Raw genomic sequence first — 22,778 nt, forward strand, 5'->3', positions numbered from 1 at the left:
AAAATCACAGTTTAGTTATGTACCTACCTATATAATTATATAAATTTTAATTCAGAAAAATAATATATTTTAATTTTTAAATATTTTTTGATAGTATCGTATAATACTGTAATTTGTTAATGTCCATCATATTATTTAAGTAAGTAATTAACAATCATACATTTTATTATTTTATCATGTAACTTAAAGGTATTTTTCATTGCAATTTTAACATATTTATACTGCAATTTCGATATATTTTCATTGCAATTTCGACATAATATTTTTACGCAGTTAAATCCATTCTTTATAATTATTATACATGCGATTACACACATTTATTCATTATAGTGATAATAGTATATTATATAATATATAATATATATATATGGTATTATATATTACATAATACCATATTATATATATAATAATTTATAATTTATAATTCACATTTATAATAAATACAACGCAATAGATAGTCAAAACACATTTAGACAGGATGAGCGTGGGCTGTAACCATTTCCAGAAGATTGTATAGACACCGCATCCGCGGAAACAAGATACTAATATCGATAGGCTGGGGGAGAGTGGTTATGACTATATAGTAGCCAGCCTATTTTCAGACGTGATCTAACCAACCCAGTACAAGCACCTTCACGCCAGTTCGTTAGTCAGTATAATTTGGACTTGGAAAATATCCGAGTGAAATCGAATATTTCTAAACACTTAGAATTATTCCGTTCCGAACTAGCTATTCTACGGACATTTCATTATACCAGTTATAAGTGTTTAACGAAGCAATACATTTAATATAATGTCATATGCAATTTAAATCAAAGTCTACTCATTTATTTACACCTGTATACATGCTTAAATCCACTACATGTCACCTGTAAGAGGGTGGTATCAACTATTGTACTATTTTTAGAACTATATTAATTGTTCGTCATACTGTACACTGAAAGTCCTAAGTATTTAAAATGAGAAGGAATATGTTTTTTTTAATATATTAAATAATAATAATATATATAACAATTGCCCTCAGTTAGGGCTCATTTAAGTGATTTTTGGACCGAATTAGTTTAATTATATCATTGAAATCAAACCAATCGCCATGCCAAGGTACATCCGAAATCTACTATACTGCGCCTTTTTTTTGTTAAATAATTACCTATGTATATTATTTATTTTTCTGCGTTAATTAATTTATTATATAATATAATAATAATACAACGTTTTTACTTCAGTGAAAAAAATGATATCATTTTAGTTTGCTTTCAATAACGGCCATGCACTTGAAAAGTATATGTACTTTCAGAAAAAAAGTATATGAGCAGGATTATATATTATACTCGTCATAAAGAGTTTACATTTTCCTCCCAGTATAGATAATATAATACACATTAATAATAACGTAAAGAAAAAAATGTATGCCGCATCGTGCTCAATACGCATAATATAGTAGGTACATAATATATATTATACTATATTGTATACCTACCTACATAATATTATTATATACGTATACGCGCGCGCGTGGTGTCTCGTCTGCGCGGAGCGGCGGGGTGCGACGCTCCGCAGCGACACTGGTTGAGAAAATTCGTCACCCCGCGTGGCGTTGACATCGGCGGATCGATCACGGCCCGGCGGCGCGGCTGCTTTTGTCGTCCGCCATGATTGCGCGCCTACCACCTCCCCACCCCTCGCCCCGACAATACTCACACACACCACGCGGTGTCCCGCCGGCGAGTCCATTTTGTCACCCCGTGCCGCCGCCACCACCCAGCCCCACACACCTCCCGGGGAGGCACAAGTACTATTATTATTATATGTGCACAGAGCGGGAGGCCTGCCGCCGCCGGTGCGGGCGAATTCGTTTTTAGCCGCCCCGGGAGACCTCGTCGGCGAGGAGCGCGCGCAATGAAAATCGACCGACCTCGGACGTCGCCGCTGTCGTCGTCGTCGTCGTCGTCGTCATCATCGTGTTATTTGCCTCACCGTCCTCATCCCTCGACACCCCTCCCCCCTCAAACCACGTGAGCGGCGTCGACGTCGTCCCGCTGCGCCGCATGCTGGGATTTCGATTTGGTCGTTTTTCACGTCCCCCCCTTTTTACATTATTATTATACTCTACTCGCCACCGCCCGTTTTCCCGCATATATCATATTATTATTATATACCATCAGAGGCAATGGCGGCATATTATCAACCGGATAAAATGTCTCGCACCGGGTTCGGTAAAGTATAATGGATAATATGTGTTTGGCGGCGTTCACAACACTCTAATTATATATATTTAATATAATATGTAAAACACCACCCCATCATCCTTAAACTAACTTTACAATAACGCATTTAGAAGTAGCATACCAAATTACCAACTGAAACTGAACTATATACTATATAATGGATAACAATAATATAGCTTATTATGACGAGCCGAAGGTATTACAAATGTAGGTAGTCACACGGGTCTCTCGTTAGTTTTATTTTTTGTAATATAGGTATATTATATAGGGGCCGAAAGTCCTGCTGATTATGGTGTGTATAATATGATAAATGTAAAATATGTACATGGTACCTACGGGTAGAATAGGAAATCGTTCATCAAACGGCACTGTCCGACAACATTACTTTGCCTAATATCCTGCGGGCACTGTGTTTTACAGATATTGGATATTATACATTTTTATTAAATATAAAGCACAGTAGCAGCGTAGTGTGTATGTACGTATATAGGGGACTTGTAGGACCTATAGTATTATTGTGTTAATAATCATAACATCGATCAAATTTCAATCGACTGAAAAGATAGACTGAGTTGATGAATGTCTCTATAGAAAAAATTAAAATAAGTTATTTCGAGAATTGAAATGGTGCTTAATATAAAATACCCTTTGTAAATAATGAAGAAAAAGCCAATACAAATAAAGAAACTTAAAATATTTATAATTACATTGACAAATACGATACATATTATACAGGATTTATTTAGTAATTGCGAATAAATATAAAATTATGTTTTTACATAAAATAAAATAACGAAATCTAAAAATGTAAATTCATAAAATATGAAAATTTATAATTATAATTGATAAACAAAATATAGTTTTAGTTTATACTATACTCGACTATAATATAATTCTATAGACATTTTATAAAAATATATGCAAATACTAATAAATTTGTACGAGCTATTGGTATTTGAATGAACAATACTCATATAATATGACTATGGAATTTTAAAAACGAAAGTCGTTACGGAAAATATATTATAATATAGATAGTTATGGAACATTATAGACTATAATATACAGACAGAGCCAATAAGTTTTCCGTTTTTCTATGTATGCAATAATATATTATATTCTATTACTGGTCTCCGTCCTTACGATCTTAGATTTAAATTGCAAATACCATGTTAAAATTTACCCCTGTGCATTGACTAGCACAGCTGTATAGTGTATAGTGTACATGGATGTAAATATTCTTTTAATCAAAAAAAGTTGTACAAATGGAAAAAATAAGCTAACCTAACCTAACCCTAACCTAAGTAAATTTGAAATAATTAACTCTATCTAAATGTAATCCTTTAAAAACAATTTTAAAGTTTTAGCGTATGTGTAATATAGATACACCAAAATCAATCAAAAAAAATCAATTAAAATATATGCTATACTAATGCAGGGTAGCATAAAAATTGATTAATAAAATTTAATTAACGGTTTACTAAAATGTAATGGACCACTGAGCTACTAAATCATGTTTAATAATCCATTATAGCATAAGATTGATTCAATAAAAGTTAAGTTTATATAATGTGCCGATTAATATTTATATATAACTGATGTTCACAAAAAAATGGACGATAGTTAAATATAATTACTATGGAAAAGCTCTGAATACAAAATCAAAATCAAGTTTTTTTACGACTTCGGCAGATCCATCACTGAGGGTCGTTTCTGGTTACAAATTTGACTACGGACTTTTAGACATTCTGGAAAGTTAAACCTAAAAACTAGTTAAAAACCACGGAAAACAAGAATATTTCCGCACATATTTTAATTTGCATACAAATTATATTAAGTATAAGATTAAACATATAATTGAATGAATAATAAGTATGATATATAAATTAATTATATAATATTTTGTAAGTACCTATATATGATGATAATTTATTGTTATTTGTTAATATTTTACTGTTATTATTTATATTATATGTATAATATGTATAAGTTGTATAACATAATTACTTTATATTATATTAATGTAGATATATTAAAAAGACCCTTGCCCTGTCTCCTACACAAGCTTTGCTTTTTCGTGTTCGCTATTACAAGTGCGTCAATTATAGCAAATTAAAATTCAGCAGCTCACGTTATGCTTTGTTGGTTTCAATATTATATAATGTAAATTGATCTATCATCAAACTTAAAGGTAAGAACATTATATCTGTGTTCGTACGTTAGATTTGTACAACATTTTAAGCAAGTTAGAAATAAATGAAAATTATAAATTCCATTTTTCCACTCAGAATTGTTTATTCGTATCTTTAAAAACAATTTATAATTGAATTAAAATTTAACACTTCCATTACAGTAACCTAATCCTATAGGTTAACCTAACCGTCCTAATCCTATAGGTTAACCTAACCGTCCTAACCTATAGGTTAACTTAAAACTTTCTATACAACACAGCGAGTTCCTCCGGTGATTTTAGTTTATATACTCAATGCTGACAATATGACAATAATATATAACTATATTTCGTCCATTGACCGTTTATAAATAATTATATACAATTTAAAATCAAATATAATGAAATCCTAGAGGGAATTGAAATCAAATGGAATGTGAACCTATAAAATTATATAATATTGCTATACCAATACATTATCTAAATTCGAATGCTCAATGGTATATATATATATACATATATAGATAATTATATTTATTACACAAAACCACTCAAAAATTCGATGATACATTATACTTAAAAATACATATCCATAATAGTAATCCTCTAACCAAGGGGCTGGCAACCCGCGGTGCGCATGTGGCATTCGTCATAATTTTATATAGCCCGCGAATATAATTACGTAAAATCATGAACTAAAATAGTATGGACTGGAAACTGCGGATTAATATGTTGTTTGTTTAAAAATACTGTGTTAAATTAATTAACATATTAGTTACGAACTTACATAAACTATAAATTTGATATAACTATACATTTTTGTTTGAAATAAAATAAGGTATATATTCAAATTGTGACCGGTGAAAAATGTCTTACTTTTTTTTAGCCCTTGACATCATAAATATTGCCGACCCCTTCTCTAGGCAATACATTTTTATGAATATATGATTTAAAAATGATCATTCATTAAAACCAACTATAATTTCTGCACATATGATGACCTACAACTGATGTCTAATATTTTTTAAATCAATTCTCAGAATACTAAAAATTGTAACTAACAAATCTGTAATACAAAAACTACATACCTATTTGGATTTATTGAAGATAAAATAAAATTGACCGTCAAAGATTTTTCTAAAATATTTTGCATACCTATTTGGTTAATTTAGGATGTACATTAGAATAGTACATAAATAATATTTATACTAATAAATATTAGGTATATAAAAATGTGTATTGTATATAAAAGGTGTTCAAATATTTGAAAACGCTTTGATTATTATTTGCATATTTTATACATAAATATAGCAATAACAGATAACACTGCTTCACATTTATTAGGTAAAATATTTAATAACCTCATTAATTATATCATATTATCGTGCATCAGTCCTAATTAGTCTAATGACAGTATCCAAACTTTTTGAACACTCTGTAATAAATTCACTTATGCACTTACCAAATTAATTGATACATATTTGTCTGTATACAATAGGCGTGATACAAAATTGTTGATGTATATTAAAATCAATACGTTACATTAATAATAAAAACCAATTGAAAATGATTAAGACCAAGAACACATCATAGTTATAATATACAACTTAATACAAGCATATCGAACAATTTTTAAAGTGTAGGTACATATGAGCACTGCCAACTAACTAAACCAAATTCGATTTTATACACAAATAAGATATTGCATCTACACGAAATATAAAACCATATGCTTCGGATATCCTGATCTAACCGGAATTGGCCAATTGGAAATAAGACATTACAAAACGACCCTCACATCTTGAGGGGTGTTTTAATAAATGGGAATTTTTATGATATACTTCAAAAGATGATGCGTGCAATATGAAAAAATGCCCCTCTATCATATTCTTTTGTATAGCGTTAACCCCATTTTCTTGTTCTTTTTTCGAGCATTGAATCCTCAGAAATTACTACCGTCTGCTTACGTGGTATACTATAAACGTCGGTGTAGAAATTAGAGACATACAAGATTGAATATTTCAGTTGTTTTTTTTTTATATTTTATACGGACCAACGGTTATGATTTTTTACCTTGCATGTCGAATAAAACGAAATGTATTATATTTTCCTGATTCATACATATAATAGATGTATAACATTTCAAACCCCGTGCATTTCTAAAAAGAAAAACTAAACTCAATACAAAGCAATATATCAAAAAATTTGGTTAAATCAAAATGTTGAAACACCCGGTATATCAGATACTTGATGACCTATATATTATAGGATAATTATAGTGTAAGTCAACTATATGGTGTTAAATAAAATATAGGGACTACAATATTATACCTTTAATACAAATAAAAGTACAGAGATATTATCAAATTAAGTGATTCAAGCCAAGATTTAATATTTTATTTTAGTTTTAAACTATTCGAGGAAAGCAACTATTTTGAATAAGTCTGCCATTTTTGTTATGTCGAATAAACCAGAGCAGCATATTTACATTAAGTTTTGATTTGACTACGCGGAAAATCAGCGACAGCAACTTTTGTAATAATTAAAAAAGCATTTAAATTAAACATGAATTATTTCAGCTGTATGACTTTGCATTTTTTAATTGACATTTTTCCATTCGATAGACAGATAGAGGATGTTAAAAATTTAAATACACAAAATTTAATTATTAACCCTTTAGTAAAATAAAATATTTTTCAATATTAGGAACTCCAATTTTTGACACTGGATTTGGATTGATAAATCCTATTTTTTCCAAGAAATTTTACTTAAGTTTTTTATGCATTCAAAATTGACTTTTCTTAGGACGGACGGTCTAAATAGATATAAAAATTAATTTTTAAATTATGTGTGTATTGAGGTTCTTTATACAATGAAAATAACCCGAATAAAATGTAAGGTCATCCAGCCAAAGTAATTCGTGTTACCATAAATAAGAACACACGATATGAATACGCTATAGCAACAGCCAACAGCATACGCAAGGGATACCTACGTATAAGATATACGAACTCATCAATTGAAACATATAGTTAAGCAAATAAACAATAATTTGCGCATTTTAACTATAATAAAACAATATTAAAAAAAAATACCATTTATACATTAATCAAATTATCTATCAATAAAAAAATACCATACCAACCATATACGCGAAGTAAATATTAAATAACTATTATGTTAGTTTATGTTGAAAAAAACGTATCATTGTATATTTGGCTTTTCTTGGGTTTTACGTCAGTTGTAACCTCACGCTATTAATGGAACGGAAATTTGTCAACATTTTCCTAGATTTAAAGATTGTAGAAATATGAGACCCTTATTGGTATATATAAAAAAATACCAACAATTGCAGTTTCTAAAAACAAAATTACTTCAAAACAAATCTCCAGACAAGTTTTTCAACAGAAATATAAAATGAAAATTCGAACATAAAAAATGCCGACTGCATTCGTGTGTCTGTGGCATACTATATATGCCAAGGGCTATTGAATAAAAAAAGTACCCAACAAATCTCATCCCATTCAACCTGTCAAGTGTTCTAGATGTAGTAATCTTGTTTGCTGTGCATTGTGCACAATACACACAGTCTGACAGTGGTAGAGAACCACACACGAGTGGAGATCATTCTCTATATTTTTTTTTTCGCCAAGATCTTTATCAAATAAGATCGGAAACCGGAATAACAATAATACATTTCTCTAAGTGGCACTTAGACAGGCTGCTGGTCCTTTTTTAGTATTGATGTGTTTTTCTAGTAAATTAAAAACGTTTTCTGTCCTCACAAAACCATATTATCTCTTTTTATTTGTATTCTTATTCTTCTTTTTTTTCATTTATTTATTTATTTTTGGTTTTGGATTCTAACAGATGCCGAATGATTACGAAAAATAGATATAAACCATGTTTTTCAATTGTAGATATCGTATACAATGCTCTGTTATGAATGGAATAAAAGATGTTATGTTTTGGATAAAAACGAAACATCAGTACCTACCTACATTTTAGAACACATTTTCGTACATTATAATCTATACACAGGACGCGATAACTGCAAAATTCAATATCGGCACACGTTGTATAAAACCATATTATGGACAATGCGTCAATGCTACACCAAAAATAAATAAATTGTCAATTATTTATAAAATAGAATGTTTAGGAGTAAGTTATACAGCTCAAATTCACGAAAAAATGAAAAACGAACAAAAATTTACTTTGACGATTTACATAACTATTTTAACCTAGGTAACCATAATATATAGGTAGCTCATTTAATTTATCATTAAGTTCATCCTAAGATCTGATTTGCATTAATTACTAACATATCTATTTAAATATTACTTTACAATAAGTATTATAAAATGCGATAATAGATACATTAAATGTTTATATATTAATCTATACCAAGTCAAGCAAAGCCTTTTGTAAGCTTAATAAGTTACAATAAATATTATATATTGTAATTGTTTTAATTTAACTATTTATAACTCGTTTTTTATTTACAAATAACTTGAAAAATTGTCTTATAAACCACATTAATTGAGCTAGGTCGAAATAATGAACTATCAGTAAAATATGCATATCAATTAAACAACATTTACAAATATTATATGCACTCAACAATAATTATTATTGTTTAAATAATTAATAATTTATCTATAAATTATTTGTTTAACATGGTATTTTTTGAAGAACGAATAAAGTCATTTTCTCAAGCAAAACTTGGGGATAGGTAATTAAGGGTGATTACTTTCAATTATTTAATAGCATAAAATCAAGTATAAAAATAATAGTTATAACTTATATGTTATAAAGTAGAAGTCATATTAACTTTACTCCTAATAAATATACTAGCCTATTTGAAACCAAACATGTACATTGAGTTGCCTATCAAAAACACAAATTATAATACAATTTTTTATATATTTTATTATATTAGTTTATAATATGATAAACTGTATAATAACTAATAAATAAATATACATATTGCTGTAAATGCCTAAAAACACTTGTAACTTAAAAAAGTTGCTGTATATTTTATTGATAGAAAATAAAATGTATTTAAGAGGATGTAAGCGCACCGTTTGTTTCCTCTATCTGAAGTCTGAACCATGCAAAATATAGACAAAATGCAATCACGCAAAATCTTGTATTTTTATCAAGTTAAATAATAATGAAATATAAAATCGATATATCATACCCTCAAAAATATTGTCCTCTATAATTGTTGTAATAGGAGTATTTTTTTTAATTTAAGACTATTCAAAAATCATAAAAAAAAACGATTGTACACAAATACATTATATCTATGAGTATTGAGAAAAAATATATTATGCTGACATTCTCATGTCACCGGAGATCGGTGGTGGGCAGTAATTTTAACAAAAACATACCAATCTTTATTCCATCATAGTGATCGACCTAGTAATGCGATAATACTTTTTAAAACTTATTTAAATTCATTTGTATGTCTACTTGAGTTTGGTCAGTCAGCTTTTCACCTCCCCAACAACTATAAACTCAGTTTGAATATTTTAAAACATTAATTATTTTGAATTCTCAAACGTTGATTATTCGGAATTTAAATCATAAATCTTAAAATGTGGACTGGCCGATCTCAAGTAGACATTATAACGAATCCAGATTCCTGAAAAAAATATCGCATTATTAAGTCGATCGGTAGGAATGTAGGATGGAACAAAATACATACAAATAAATTGTTTACTGTTCAAGCGCGCAACATCGCAGCGGTGACTCTTAAATGCGCATGCGTGAACGCCCCGCTATTTATTTTAAACACAGTCACACACACTAATGACCACGTCTTGATACGCATACATTTACAACACCTACATTCAAGCAATTTGAAAATTGCCTATTTGGAACTCTTAAAAAACTGTCCGCCACTGATTCCCTTAATTTGTATAGCTTATAGCCACAGAATATAACAATATTACACAAAACTAGAACATCAACTCAAACTGTTGAGATACATCAGTTATTATAAGTAAGATTTTATTTATTTTAAATATTGTTTTAAGATACCAGGTGACTAGTATAGGTTATAAGATGCAAATAAAACATTCAGGTGCAACTCAAAGTATTACACTTTTTTTTAAGATATTTGTCACAGTAAAAATGTCCAACTATCTGTGGTAAACCATTAAAAATTGTATGGCAACCATAGGCGCAAATTAATTAAAATTTCTGGGGAGGCTAACATTTTTAACACCAATATGAGTGGGGGGGGGGGGGCTTCGATACAACACAACTAAAAAATGTTTATTTTCTAGAAGGGCTAATTGGATATAGCCCCTGTGATGTGTGCCTATAATGGCAACTAACAATGTTTAACTGAAGTCGATAAAAAAAAAAAAATGTTAAATGGATTTTAATAAAACTTATTTATAAATAGATAACTTTATAAATGGTATTTCAGGTGGGATAACTGAAATACTCCAACCAACAGACCAAAAATGGGGTAGATTGTAGATATATTATAGATTATACTTGAATTTAGAATCAATCGTGTAAAATGATTATATCTAATGATTAAGTGAAAAACATTGTCTTGTAACTCTTTGATTAATCAAATACTTGTTGATATTTTAATTGCAATGTGTCAAAAGCTACTTTATTAGTATTTATATTTTTTTAATAGAAACATAATCAAGGTGGGGGGGGGGGGGGGTGGATATTTTTCATAATATACCACTCACCTTTTATCCGTTAATAGGACATAATATTATTAACATATTAACATGAGAAGTAATTTGTTGTGATATACACTTATACCTATAATCTATAAATGGAATAACTTTTATTTATAATAAATGTTTGATATTTTTATGATAATAATTACTATTACTGTTACTAAATATTAACACATTTATACAGACCCTGGGGGAGGGGAGTCGACCAAAAGCCATAAAACCACCATACTATATATATATTATATTACCTATATCTGAATATGATAATTTATTGATAAACAATAAACAATTTGTTAGAGATTTTTAATTGATAGTGGAGATTAGGTCATAAATTATAGAATCAATCACTATTGATGGGATATAATATTAAATAAAGTAATAATATACGATCAAAGTGTATAAAAAAAAGTAGGTAGCAGTTTAAAATAAAAAAATATCTAGTACAGTAGTTGTTGTACCTAACAGTTATTATCTAAAGTATAAATACTCTGAATTTTTACATGTATTAAGTGCATTGTGAACTTTCTTCATGTATTATAAAAACATACAAAAAAAGCCATTTAAATACTATAGACAAACATTAAAAACAGAAATCTAAGTCACGATAAACTCCAGTAAGTAGGTGCTATATTATACACTAAACTAAGCTATTAGTTATAACTCATGTCTCACAAGTGTATGCAAACATTATCAGCATTGTAGTCATAAATACTATTTCTATAAGTATTACTCAAATTCTGTTCCAACTATTTGGTAGAGGCAACATATTATAATCACTAACTATTCATACCCTACATATTGGTTGCAATATCACATCAAATCATAAAGTACCTATTCATTATTTTAGTCTTTTTTTTTTTCTATTTATTTTATGACCTTATATTATGATATTACAAGACAAAGATATAGAGGCAAGATACAAAATATTACCATTTATAAAATTGAGCCATCATCTAAGACTAAATTCAACAATTATAAAACTTGAATCAGAAAGAGAAAAATGTACTTATTAAAATTAAACAAACAAAAATCTATTTAAATATCAACAGTAAGTATCAGGCACTAAAAAAATGTTATTAATATAGAGTAGTATCATTTTATTCAAGAAAACCTTGGTACTAAATCCATAACCCTGGAACGGGGTAGTCAGAGTAGGTTAATTACTCTGTAAACTAATAAAGTAATATATTAGCTGTTCAAATATATATAATAAGTGTTATAGGTATGTTGCACATTAATAAACAATGCGTATAGGTATATACTAAGGTAATTGTGAACATTTGATTTTGTAAAAATATATCATTTATTTTATACATATTTTGTGACAATAGTAACTATTATAGTCACCCGTAGTTCCATAATTGTAAATCTGTATAAATAATATTAATGATTTTTTCCTCAAGTGATATATTGCTTTGATTATGTGATAAACAATACACAGATATGATGTAGGAGTGGTATTGGTTAAAAAATGTTATCCCCCTGGCTTTTCCTGAATAATTGTGGAATCAAGTGTATAAGTTTTAACATAAATATCTAGTATTTACATTATCTATGGATACCCTGTCGATAATGTCTACGCACACTTAAGTTATGAGCTATGACTATGCAACACAGTGTTGACATATGCAAATTATAAGGCACTCGTGTTTGTGATAACATTATGATTTATGAATATTCCAGTCACCAGAACTAAGCCACAAACCTTTTTCTGCTTTCTGCCATGCTAACGCCGAACACAATAAAGCCAATGTTTTTCCAGACCCTGTAGGACTTTCCAATAGACAATTTTGCTGTCTTTGACAGCCACGAATAACCTAAAAAGAAATTTAATAGATAGAAGACATGTTTCGCTTGAATATAGTCAAAATGTTTACCTTATCCATCATGGAAACCTGAGAAGGATATGGTCTGACGGGCATTTCAATTTTGACCCCACCAATTGTATACGTGAACAATGGTCGATCATCAGGCTTGGTGTTCGACATCGTTATAGACAATAGTGTTCAACTATACCGCAAGATAGTAAAAGTTGATTTCAATTATGTTGGAAGGAAATGTATAGTTTAAATTACGATACAAAATATGTATTGGTCGAAAATTGTACGAACACGATTTATAAGGCATAAAAAACACCGGAAAACGGGAGTTATGTCAAGTAAAAATGAACATTAATGTCGATGTCTCAACTCCAATTTCAGAGTTACGTACTTGCGTAATCCATGATAATTAATAAGTTATTAAGCTTTGAAATTTGAAATTAAATGAATAACAATTGGAATGGTCACATTGTATTTTCCATTCTGACGTTATCATTATCAACCGATAAGACGAATTAAAGCGGGAAATAGTTTGTCACTGTCTGACACAGATGGCGTTGCATATCCCTTTTCAGAATTAATGGAATTTAATTGAATATTAAATTTTATTATTTTTACCATTGTACCAACGGGCAACGACCACGATACGTGTCAAAGTTAGATAAGATAACCAATATGCTTCAATATTGTTCCTTGGATTTAGAAGTATTTAAATATTTAATGTAACTATAGTACGCTGTAAAGAATATAAAATATAAGTATATTACATAATATAAAAGCGGGTAAGTGGATGTCGCTCGCTGCTGTACAGTATAGGTTACAAGTGGGTCCATAGTCGGAAATCGGGTAGGGGGCTTGAAGGGGCTTAACCCCCCCCCCCCAAAATTGTTTCTTTCATGAAGTATTGTTGTCGTATAATTATAGTGTAGTTGTTGCATAGAATAGATCCCTGCATTATCTTTGCCGTGGTCGATGAATGCAGATGCGTGACAAAAAATAGTATGTGTGGCTCGTGCGGGAAGGAAATTTCAGTCTTGGGCGAAATGCGGCCCACGACTGTAATAGCTCACTTCTCGCCCTTGCCACACAATATACTGCTCTTGTATTTTTTTGCTCTCTAACTCGAAAAATAGTTTATATTTGTGCCAAAAAAAATTTCTATAAAATCGGGCACATTATACGTTATGAATATTAGATTTTCTCTTTCAATGAAATATGATTGATCCACGTTAATTTAATAATTTCCACAATATTCCAAAACTGACAAATATTAGTGGGAATACGTATTCGGAATACATATTAAAAAAATAGTCATCAAAATCCGACAATTCTATAAAACTTGAGAGTTATTCCCGTAAAGTCATTTTTTTCGATATAATACACCCTTTCAACCCCCCCCCCCCTAAATAGGTATCAGGTAATAGATTAGTGGAAAAGTCTTATAATTGCCATCTTAATTATAATACTTTTCCACTAATATACTACCTATTTAGGAGAAGGAGAACTCCGATATTTTATTTTATTTTAAATAATGGTATAATAAAATTTATAAAAAACGCATAAAATTGTATTATTTTTGAAGACATAATATTATAAAGTTTGAGATTAAAATATTGAAAAACGGAGTTAGACGTGGCCTGTATAATATTACCCTCTATGAGTTTAAAAAAAATTATCAAATTTAGTTGATTTTACAGAACAGGTTCATTATTCCCAAAAATACATTGGCACCGGGCACCTTAAATTAAAAATTTGTTATACACTTTTGCATCCTCCTTTTAATTTTTTCCAAATTCAAACACCCTGCACAAGCATACAGCATACGTATATCCACATACATATGTAAGCAAGTAAAATAATTTGAAGAAAGCATGCGCATAAATCATACTTATGATACTAATGACCCAAACTGAAGGTAAAATCTTACAAGAGAGAAGTGTTAAAAGAAATATTTTATTTTTTTTTTTTTATTTTTTATTAGAAAATATACAATCTATACCCATAGGCATAATGAGAATATGTGCTACATTAAAAAAAAATACATGAATAGGGTGAGGGAATAAACCATCCAGTGATAGCACTTCCTAGAAAGAAATATAATATAACATTCTATACAAAAAACAATTCTGTTTAGAGTCACAACACGTATAACAGAGACCATATTATGCTGGTCTGTCAGCATATCTACTTTTAATGATATTTGTTATTTTATATTAGTTATATACGGTAGATTTCACTAATATTTTATATAATATACAGTATACAATGAGGTAATATAGTACCTAAATAATAGCTAATAATGTACGTAATATTTTTTGAATTACAACATTAAACAAAATAACTCAATTCGTCTTAGATTCTGAGCGAAGCAATGAATGTATTGATTTTACAATGATGTGTGTTTTTTTTTAAATTTTTTTTTGTGTGTCTGTCATTACCTTTTAGGACAGTAAAAGTGCTTGGATTTCCTTCAACAGTAACTTTTTAGATAGGAAAGTGAATCTAGATGGTACTTTGGGGGGTCAAAAGTAAAAATTTCAAGTAGTTTTCACAAGCGACGTGAAAAACAAAAGAAAAATTAAGGAAAAACGGAAATTTTTACGCAAAATCTGTTTTCGAGAAAATCGATTTTGGTTTTTGGTGTAACTCTAAAACAAATGACCATAGGGACATGCAATTTTGACTGAATGTTTATAATTGCATTTCCTATACACCATAACATTTTCCAAATAATTTGTCTTATTTTGAGCTGTTTACGGACATTGTCAATTTCCATCTTTTTTAGTTTTTTTTTCTATAAATATCAATAAAATGTTACCTGTTGAGTAAAAAAGCTTGAAAATAGAAGGCTCCCAGGTTATTGTTTCAAAGGCAGATGAAAAAAATTCAAAATCCTTAGTCACAGTTTTTATTTATAAGCATTTAAAGTTCAAATGTTGACAAAATACGGAAAAATCACGAAAATTAGCAAATTATTTTGAGTTGAGAATTCATAAAAATTTTTCTTTTTAAATCTAAGATTTGAAAATGTAATATAAGATTACTCATAAGTTTGTCTACCTTTATCAAAAAAAAAAATGTCTACAAGAAACTTAAATTAAATTTTTATGAGCGTCTGAAATTTATATTTTTACAACATTTGAAAGTCACTCGATATCTCATGTAACGATTTTCTTATTTTGTTGTAATTAAAAAACGAATGACTGTAGATAATGACAGAAAATATTTTGACTCTTTTTGAGCGGTTTACGGACATTGTCAGTTTTCAATTTTTTTAGTTTTTTTTTTTATAAATATCAATAAATTTTTATTTGTTGGGTAAAAAAGCGTGAAAATTTAATATAAGGCTCCTGATATATCGTTCTAATGAAGTTGAAAAATATTAAAAATACATAGGCACAATTTTTTTTTATAAGCATTTAAAGTTCAAATTTTGACAACATTTATCAAATTTATAATTTATTAATTATTTTGTAGTTAAAAATTTATAAAATGTTTAACTTTTATGGCTAAGGATTGAAAATTTAAAACAAGGCTCCACGTAACAGGTTATATATAAATTACTTTATTCACAATAATATCATCAAATATACTTGGTAAATGGTAATATCATAGGCTGACTGACCGTTTTCCCCTCAGAATCGTTTTTCTTATACAATGATATTATATCATTGAATTCAAATTTAACACCATCCATTACAGTGACCCACTTGTAACCTACTGTACATCAGAGCGACATACACTTATCCACCTTTTTTTTTTTGTTTAAATATCCAATTTTGTTAATATACATAGTAGTATGAACTTCAAAATGTCCATGGAAAAAAGTGCGCATAAGTTTCTTTGATATTTTTATTAAGTGTTAAAACAAAGTAATGAAAAAAAATGTACTGTATTTTCAAACCTCCGGAATGAATACCTATTCGAAATCTTATACATTTTTAACTAAACAAATAAATAATTTGCAAATTGTCATGGTTTTAATGTATTTTTTTAAAATTGTAACTATAGGTACACAGTGCAAAACAGTACAAGATACAATACAGTACAAAACACTTGTACAAACGTTTTGATACTTTTTCATAGCTACAAGAACAACTTATGAGGGACTACTTTGTATTATATTTTCAAGAGCACGGAACCAAACAGCGCCGTGGTTATACCTATAAATAAAATAAATTATTAAATAACAAGTAAGACCTTGATTTTACGTGTATTGAAATAATTTAATTGTTAGCTGGTAGTACATTAACATATTATTTTAGAAATACATAATTGTATATCATAAATATTCTCAAACTTGTTTTAAAAACTAACAATTTATAATTTTTATCTTAAATACAATATATTAGGGATTCGGGATAGTATGTGTTTGACCTATTTGTATATATCAATATTATTTGAGATGAGGTACTTTCTATATGACCTGGGTTCAGTGCAAATCTTATGGTTGTTGTTTTGTGCATATAATATTAATAACAATGATTTAGTTTAAATAATTATAAACTACTTCCTCTACCTACAAAATACAATATATATATATAGTACTTATAGGTACTTATTATTTCGTAATAAAACTATGAGTATTACGGCAAATTTTTGGCCCCAAGAGAATCCAAAACACGGGAGAATATGAGGGAAGAAAGAATGAAGCGATAATAAGCATGTTAGAGGATTCAGACATAATAGCTGCAATGAAAAGTAAAAGGATAAGTTGGGCAGAACACGTATGGTGAGATCGAGAACAGACACCAGCTGGAAGCCAAAGAGAAAAAGACCGCTCGGCCGTCTAAGACAAAAATGGATAGACAGGGTCAATAAAGATCTGAAGTTGCTGGGAGTCCTGAACGGTGAAGAGCTAGCGACAGATAGAGACAGATGGAGAGAAGTGGTGGTTGCGGTGAAGGACCTAATGGTCTATACTAACCCAAAAAAAAAAACTATGATCACACGGCGTTATGGATAGGCTATTTAGGTATACAACTGTCGTGAGTTCATGTTTCCGGTATCTCATAAAATATAATACCGGTTGGCTGTTAATTATAGCAACTTATTAAAATACAAATACAATATTACAATATTTTAAGTTTATTACCACTGTCGGCTTAATAACATTTTTGGTAACCAAGAATAATTAAGTCATTTATTTATTTAGTTATGGTTTTTATTTTTCATAACAAAGTTGTAATTAGTGTAATTTATAATTGTTTTGGAATTGTCATGGATTGCAAATAGATCGACTAATGGACAGTGGTACAAATTACCGATAACTATACATGCCGTCCCCTGGCGCCCATACAGGCGCACAACTGACTGGAATCCCGACTTATTCCAATATTTATGTTATATTTCCATGGAAAAAATTGGGAAGGATTTTAGGGAAGGCTTAATACCTCCAAATATTTGTCATGTTATATTATGATTATTTGGATCATTTTTTATATAAAGTATTCTAAAAATATTTATATTGAATAACAAACTGTGTATAATAAGTAAGTATGATGACAGATTTGATAATGACGTTCAAGATAAGCATAGGAAGGCTCCCAGCGGTGCCGCCTGACATTTAACCTAATATTATTATGCTTTTATCAGGTCAACTGGGCCATTGCCTTTTTGAACTTTTGCAGGGTATGAGAGTGGCAGAGGATAGTCTTTTAATTAATGGATTGAAATGCGAGTGAAGCTTTGAATAGAATTTGATGTAATGATGTAATGATTTGGCCAGGTCGTTGAGGGTTCTACCAACCATCAGGTCTTTGTGGAGATTCGTATTGGTTACATACCAAGAGGCAGAGGTAATTAAGTGGAGGCAAATAGATTGAAACGATTGCAGAGTTTTGGTGTTTATAACGGCCTTGCAGACCCCCAAAGTTTAATTCCGTAAAGCCAGACCGGACTAACTATCGATTTGTATATTTCAAGTTTATTAGTTAAGGAGAGTATATTTGTTATCTATTATCTATTATATATAATAGGTATATAAAAATATTTTATATTTTAATCAGTTAATTTGACGGATAGTCAAACCAAAGTAGTATTTAATTGCCGATTCTGTTTAACAATACTTTTTATTTTATTGCACACTGCCAAGTGATGTTAATTTTACCAATGTTCGTTCATAATTTTCAAATTATTTCTAACCATGCTATAAATGAGTTTATTAGCTATTTTTCATAAAAACAGAAATAACTTAACATTTTAAATTGTGAACATTTCTAAGTTCTAATTACAAAATAATTAGCACATTTTCGTGATTTTTATGAAGTTTGTCAAAATTTTAAATTTTAACGTTTTTAAAAAAACATTTTGCCATTACATTTTTAATATTTTATTATTTGTTTAAGATCAATATATGTTAATGAATCTTGTATTGCATTTTCAAGGTTTTTGGCCAAACCCAAAAAGTTTTCTTCTGTTTTTTCCCAATTATTAAGAAAATTAGCATAGACTTTTTACTTTTAAGTTTTAACTCCCTAAAGTACCAGCTATATCCAGTTTGCTACTAGAAAATAATATATTGAAATAGAAGATTTACAAAAAAAAACACACATCATTGAAAAATCGATATTATATTCAGCAATTCGCTTAGAAACTAACATAACATTATATAAATACATAATATTCTAGTATCCAAGCATGCCTAAACTCAATCGTACATATCTTCCCACTTTACGCTTTGGAAATTTAGAAATTATAATCAAAACTACAGTATCATGATAATTATTTTTCTGAATAAAATTTAATATTCTGTGTGGAAATATATTTTACGTTTTAAATAATTAACTTGACTCACACGTACATTGTTATTGACAAAGTGATAAATTATGTTGATTTACGATTATATAATGGAAGCCATAGCGCTCGACGATAAGCATTATTATAGTTCTAAATTCTAATTATCAAGTGTGTATTGTGTATTTGATCAAAAATATTTTCAATAACCGTTGTGGCGACCTATCAGCTATCAACACCACCAGATACAATAATATCAAAAATCGAGAGACACATATAAGTACATATAATACATATACATGGTCCACTACTGATGGTTAGTAAATATGTCTCCAGTCCTATAATCTTGTACAAATCTTGCATTTTTATTATAAAATGCTAAAAGCGTGTAAACTATTGTTATAAGAAGTGCGTATGTATACTTGTTATAATACAAAAGTCAATAAAATTACAAGTTTATTAGTGAGCCCTAGGTGACACTTTTTGTACGTTCATATTTTCATTCATAATTATTTATAACAAATTTTAGAACTTTGTAGCCTTGTAGGAAAACTTTTTTTGTCATGCTCCGACGAACAGTTACGCATTTTTTTTGACTCTTGACTTTTGAGTGCTGTTTCTTGATAAGAAAATATATAAATATTTTTCTTTTTCTTTGTTTGCAATGTTTTTTATTTTTGTTATATTATGTTAAATTAATTTTCATTCCCAACATTTATAAACGCATTTATAAGGCAAATAACCATAAAAATAGTTCTGGGAGCATAAACTCTAAAATACGTCACTAAAAAGTAAAAACTCAATTTAATTCACTTAAGCTTGAGTACTAGTATATTTTTGAATATTTCGACGTTTCCCCCACGGATTTTAGCGGTACTGGACGTTCCCCCCTGTACTGAGACATTTCCCCCAGAATTAATAAAAATTTTTTTTTACATATAATAATAATAATAATAGGTTGGCAAATAGGTTCTTTTGTTTTACCCGAAATATACGATCATCATATATATAATCATCTATCGGTTTATACATGGGTTTGAACCTAAATCGATAAACCAAAGTTATGTGAAAGTATTATTGAATTATATCTATATATTAATTTAAAATTGTTTAGTAAAAAATCTCGTAAACAGTACATTTATTTATTTACATTTTGTAATTCGTATATTATTGTTTAGTATTTTAGATTCTGAGCAAATTAAACAATTTTATAAAATATTTTATTATTGTTGACCAAATGTCAATAATATTATCATCGTTGATAAAACGACCATCGACCAGTTGCGCCTAAAACAAAATTTGTATTTTAAGGTCAGTATATACCAATTATTGCGTTGCATTATACTTTAGGTATATTTATGTAATTATGTATATTATAGGTATACATATTATAAATGTAGGTACCTATTATATTATAATGTAACTATTATTGACCTCCATACAACAATTAAAAAGATTGACTAATAAATTGTTTTTATTAAATCTCGAAAAAACTTTTTTTTTTTATTAATATATTATGAATAGTTTTTAATTATACACTAAAAATATACTGTAATATACTAATATATTACCCTGAAAATTACCGAGCGCAATAATTGGTAAGTAATAGGTTTATGAAAAGGTCGTTTTAAGTGCATTTGGTAAACTTCCGATTAATAAACCAATTCGAGTGAAATATACATAAATATTTGCAGTACGGAAACGGGAACCAGGAGTGTATCACAGGTGTCAAAACTGAGAAGTCAGCACTACAGCATCATTTGTAATCGACGTTTAGTACCTACCAAATCACGTATTGAATGCCGTCCCGCATTTTTGTTTTATATTATACTGACGGCCATCTACAGCAACATCGGCACATCGTTTGAATTGTTCCATTTTTATAAAAACTCCGTGAGCCACAGCTGCCCACAGGTGGCGACAGGCTCAAGGCTGAATCATGAGTTAACCAAACTTTATTTCCAATTTTATGATATTGTCAAAATTATTAGTATTCAAACTATGGACCAACACGTATGGTGTCGTGTAGAAGTCGTAGAAGAGCGGTTCTTCAGTCTTCTGTTCTGAATTCATACTCGTAAAATATACGTAGGCAGGTACCTATATCTACTCAATATTCACTCATATATAATATCTAATAAATAATAATTATGATATAAAGAAATTGTTGGGAACTATTTTATTTTTGAAAAACAATTTTATAATATACTTTACTTAAATATGCTAATGTTTGCATTATAATATATTTTTTTAAATGTGTAAGACAAAATCAAAAGCTTCAGTGCACATATTTTAGGGCCCGTCAGGCGTCTCCTTCACATCCGGTAGTTGTGGCACACTGGTATACTATACATCAGTGGCGCAACCAAGGGAAGGGCCACCTCTTGGGCAGTGATATAAAATAATTTAATAATTATACTCAATGAATCTAGAATATTAATTGGATATTGGATAAATTATCAACAAATAACGATTTTTCAGCAGTTCGTATATATAATGACAACAATTATAACACGACTATGAAAAACATTTCACAGCGTTCGGCAAATAAAACCGAAGTAAGAGAGGGGCTGCTGCTGCGGCTGCTGCACGAGTACTGCTGCACATCATATAATATAATATATAAAAGTCGTCGTACCATTTCGCGAAAACCTATTAATATGTATGTGCATATTATACTCTTATGTATAATATGCGTATATAATATATTTTACTTCACGTCTCCACGCGTGGAGCCTCAAAGTACCTATGTATTCTTGTGCGTCGTGGTCAACATCTTGACCGTGGTCTATGTTATGCGTTTATGACACACGCTCAGTTAGGTAATAGGTAGCTGGTAGGTATACAAAACTCTCAAATTATGCACGTTATACGTTTATACAATTTTACGCACAGTCACACAAGTATACCTAAAATAGTGCATGCATGGTGCTGCAGGTGTTGTGCTACAGTAGCATGATATAGACATATGTTTATGAAAATACATGTAGGTACATTTATAGGGGTGTCTACGGGTAATGTCCATCTTGCCTTGCACGATCTGCAAAATTTGACAAAACATGTGTCAATATAATATCGATAATGTCACGGTTTCTTTTAAATATATTAA

The 22,778-nt window shown here is 29.3% G+C and overlaps 1 protein-coding gene across 2 annotated transcripts in view; it reads right to left on the reverse strand.

Annotated features, from left to right (window-relative positions):
- Positions 1-13,407, reverse strand: part of LOC132943237 (Fanconi anemia group J protein homolog) — a 48,420-nt gene extending 35,013 nt beyond the window's left edge. Inside the window, exons 1-2 of one of the 2 annotated variants that reach the window (XM_061012125.1) lie at positions 12,992-13,407; positions 12,820-12,931 (exon numbers count right to left, since the gene is read on the reverse strand). In XM_061012125.1, the coding sequence (XP_060868108.1) occupies positions 12,820-12,931; positions 12,992-13,102 (223 nt within the window). In that variant the 5' untranslated portion in view covers positions 13,103-13,407. Of the gene's footprint in view, positions 1-5,860; positions 6,057-12,819; positions 12,932-12,991 lie in introns of those variants that run through there. The other variant, XM_061012126.1, reaches the window with a different exon arrangement.
- Positions 13,408-22,778: the final 9,371 nt, after the last annotated feature.

Source organism: Metopolophium dirhodum, chromosome 4, assembly GCF_019925205.1.
Source record: "Metopolophium dirhodum isolate CAU chromosome 4, ASM1992520v1, whole genome shotgun sequence".
In the NCBI taxonomy this organism is placed as follows: domain Eukaryota; kingdom Metazoa; phylum Arthropoda; class Insecta; order Hemiptera; family Aphididae; genus Metopolophium; species Metopolophium dirhodum.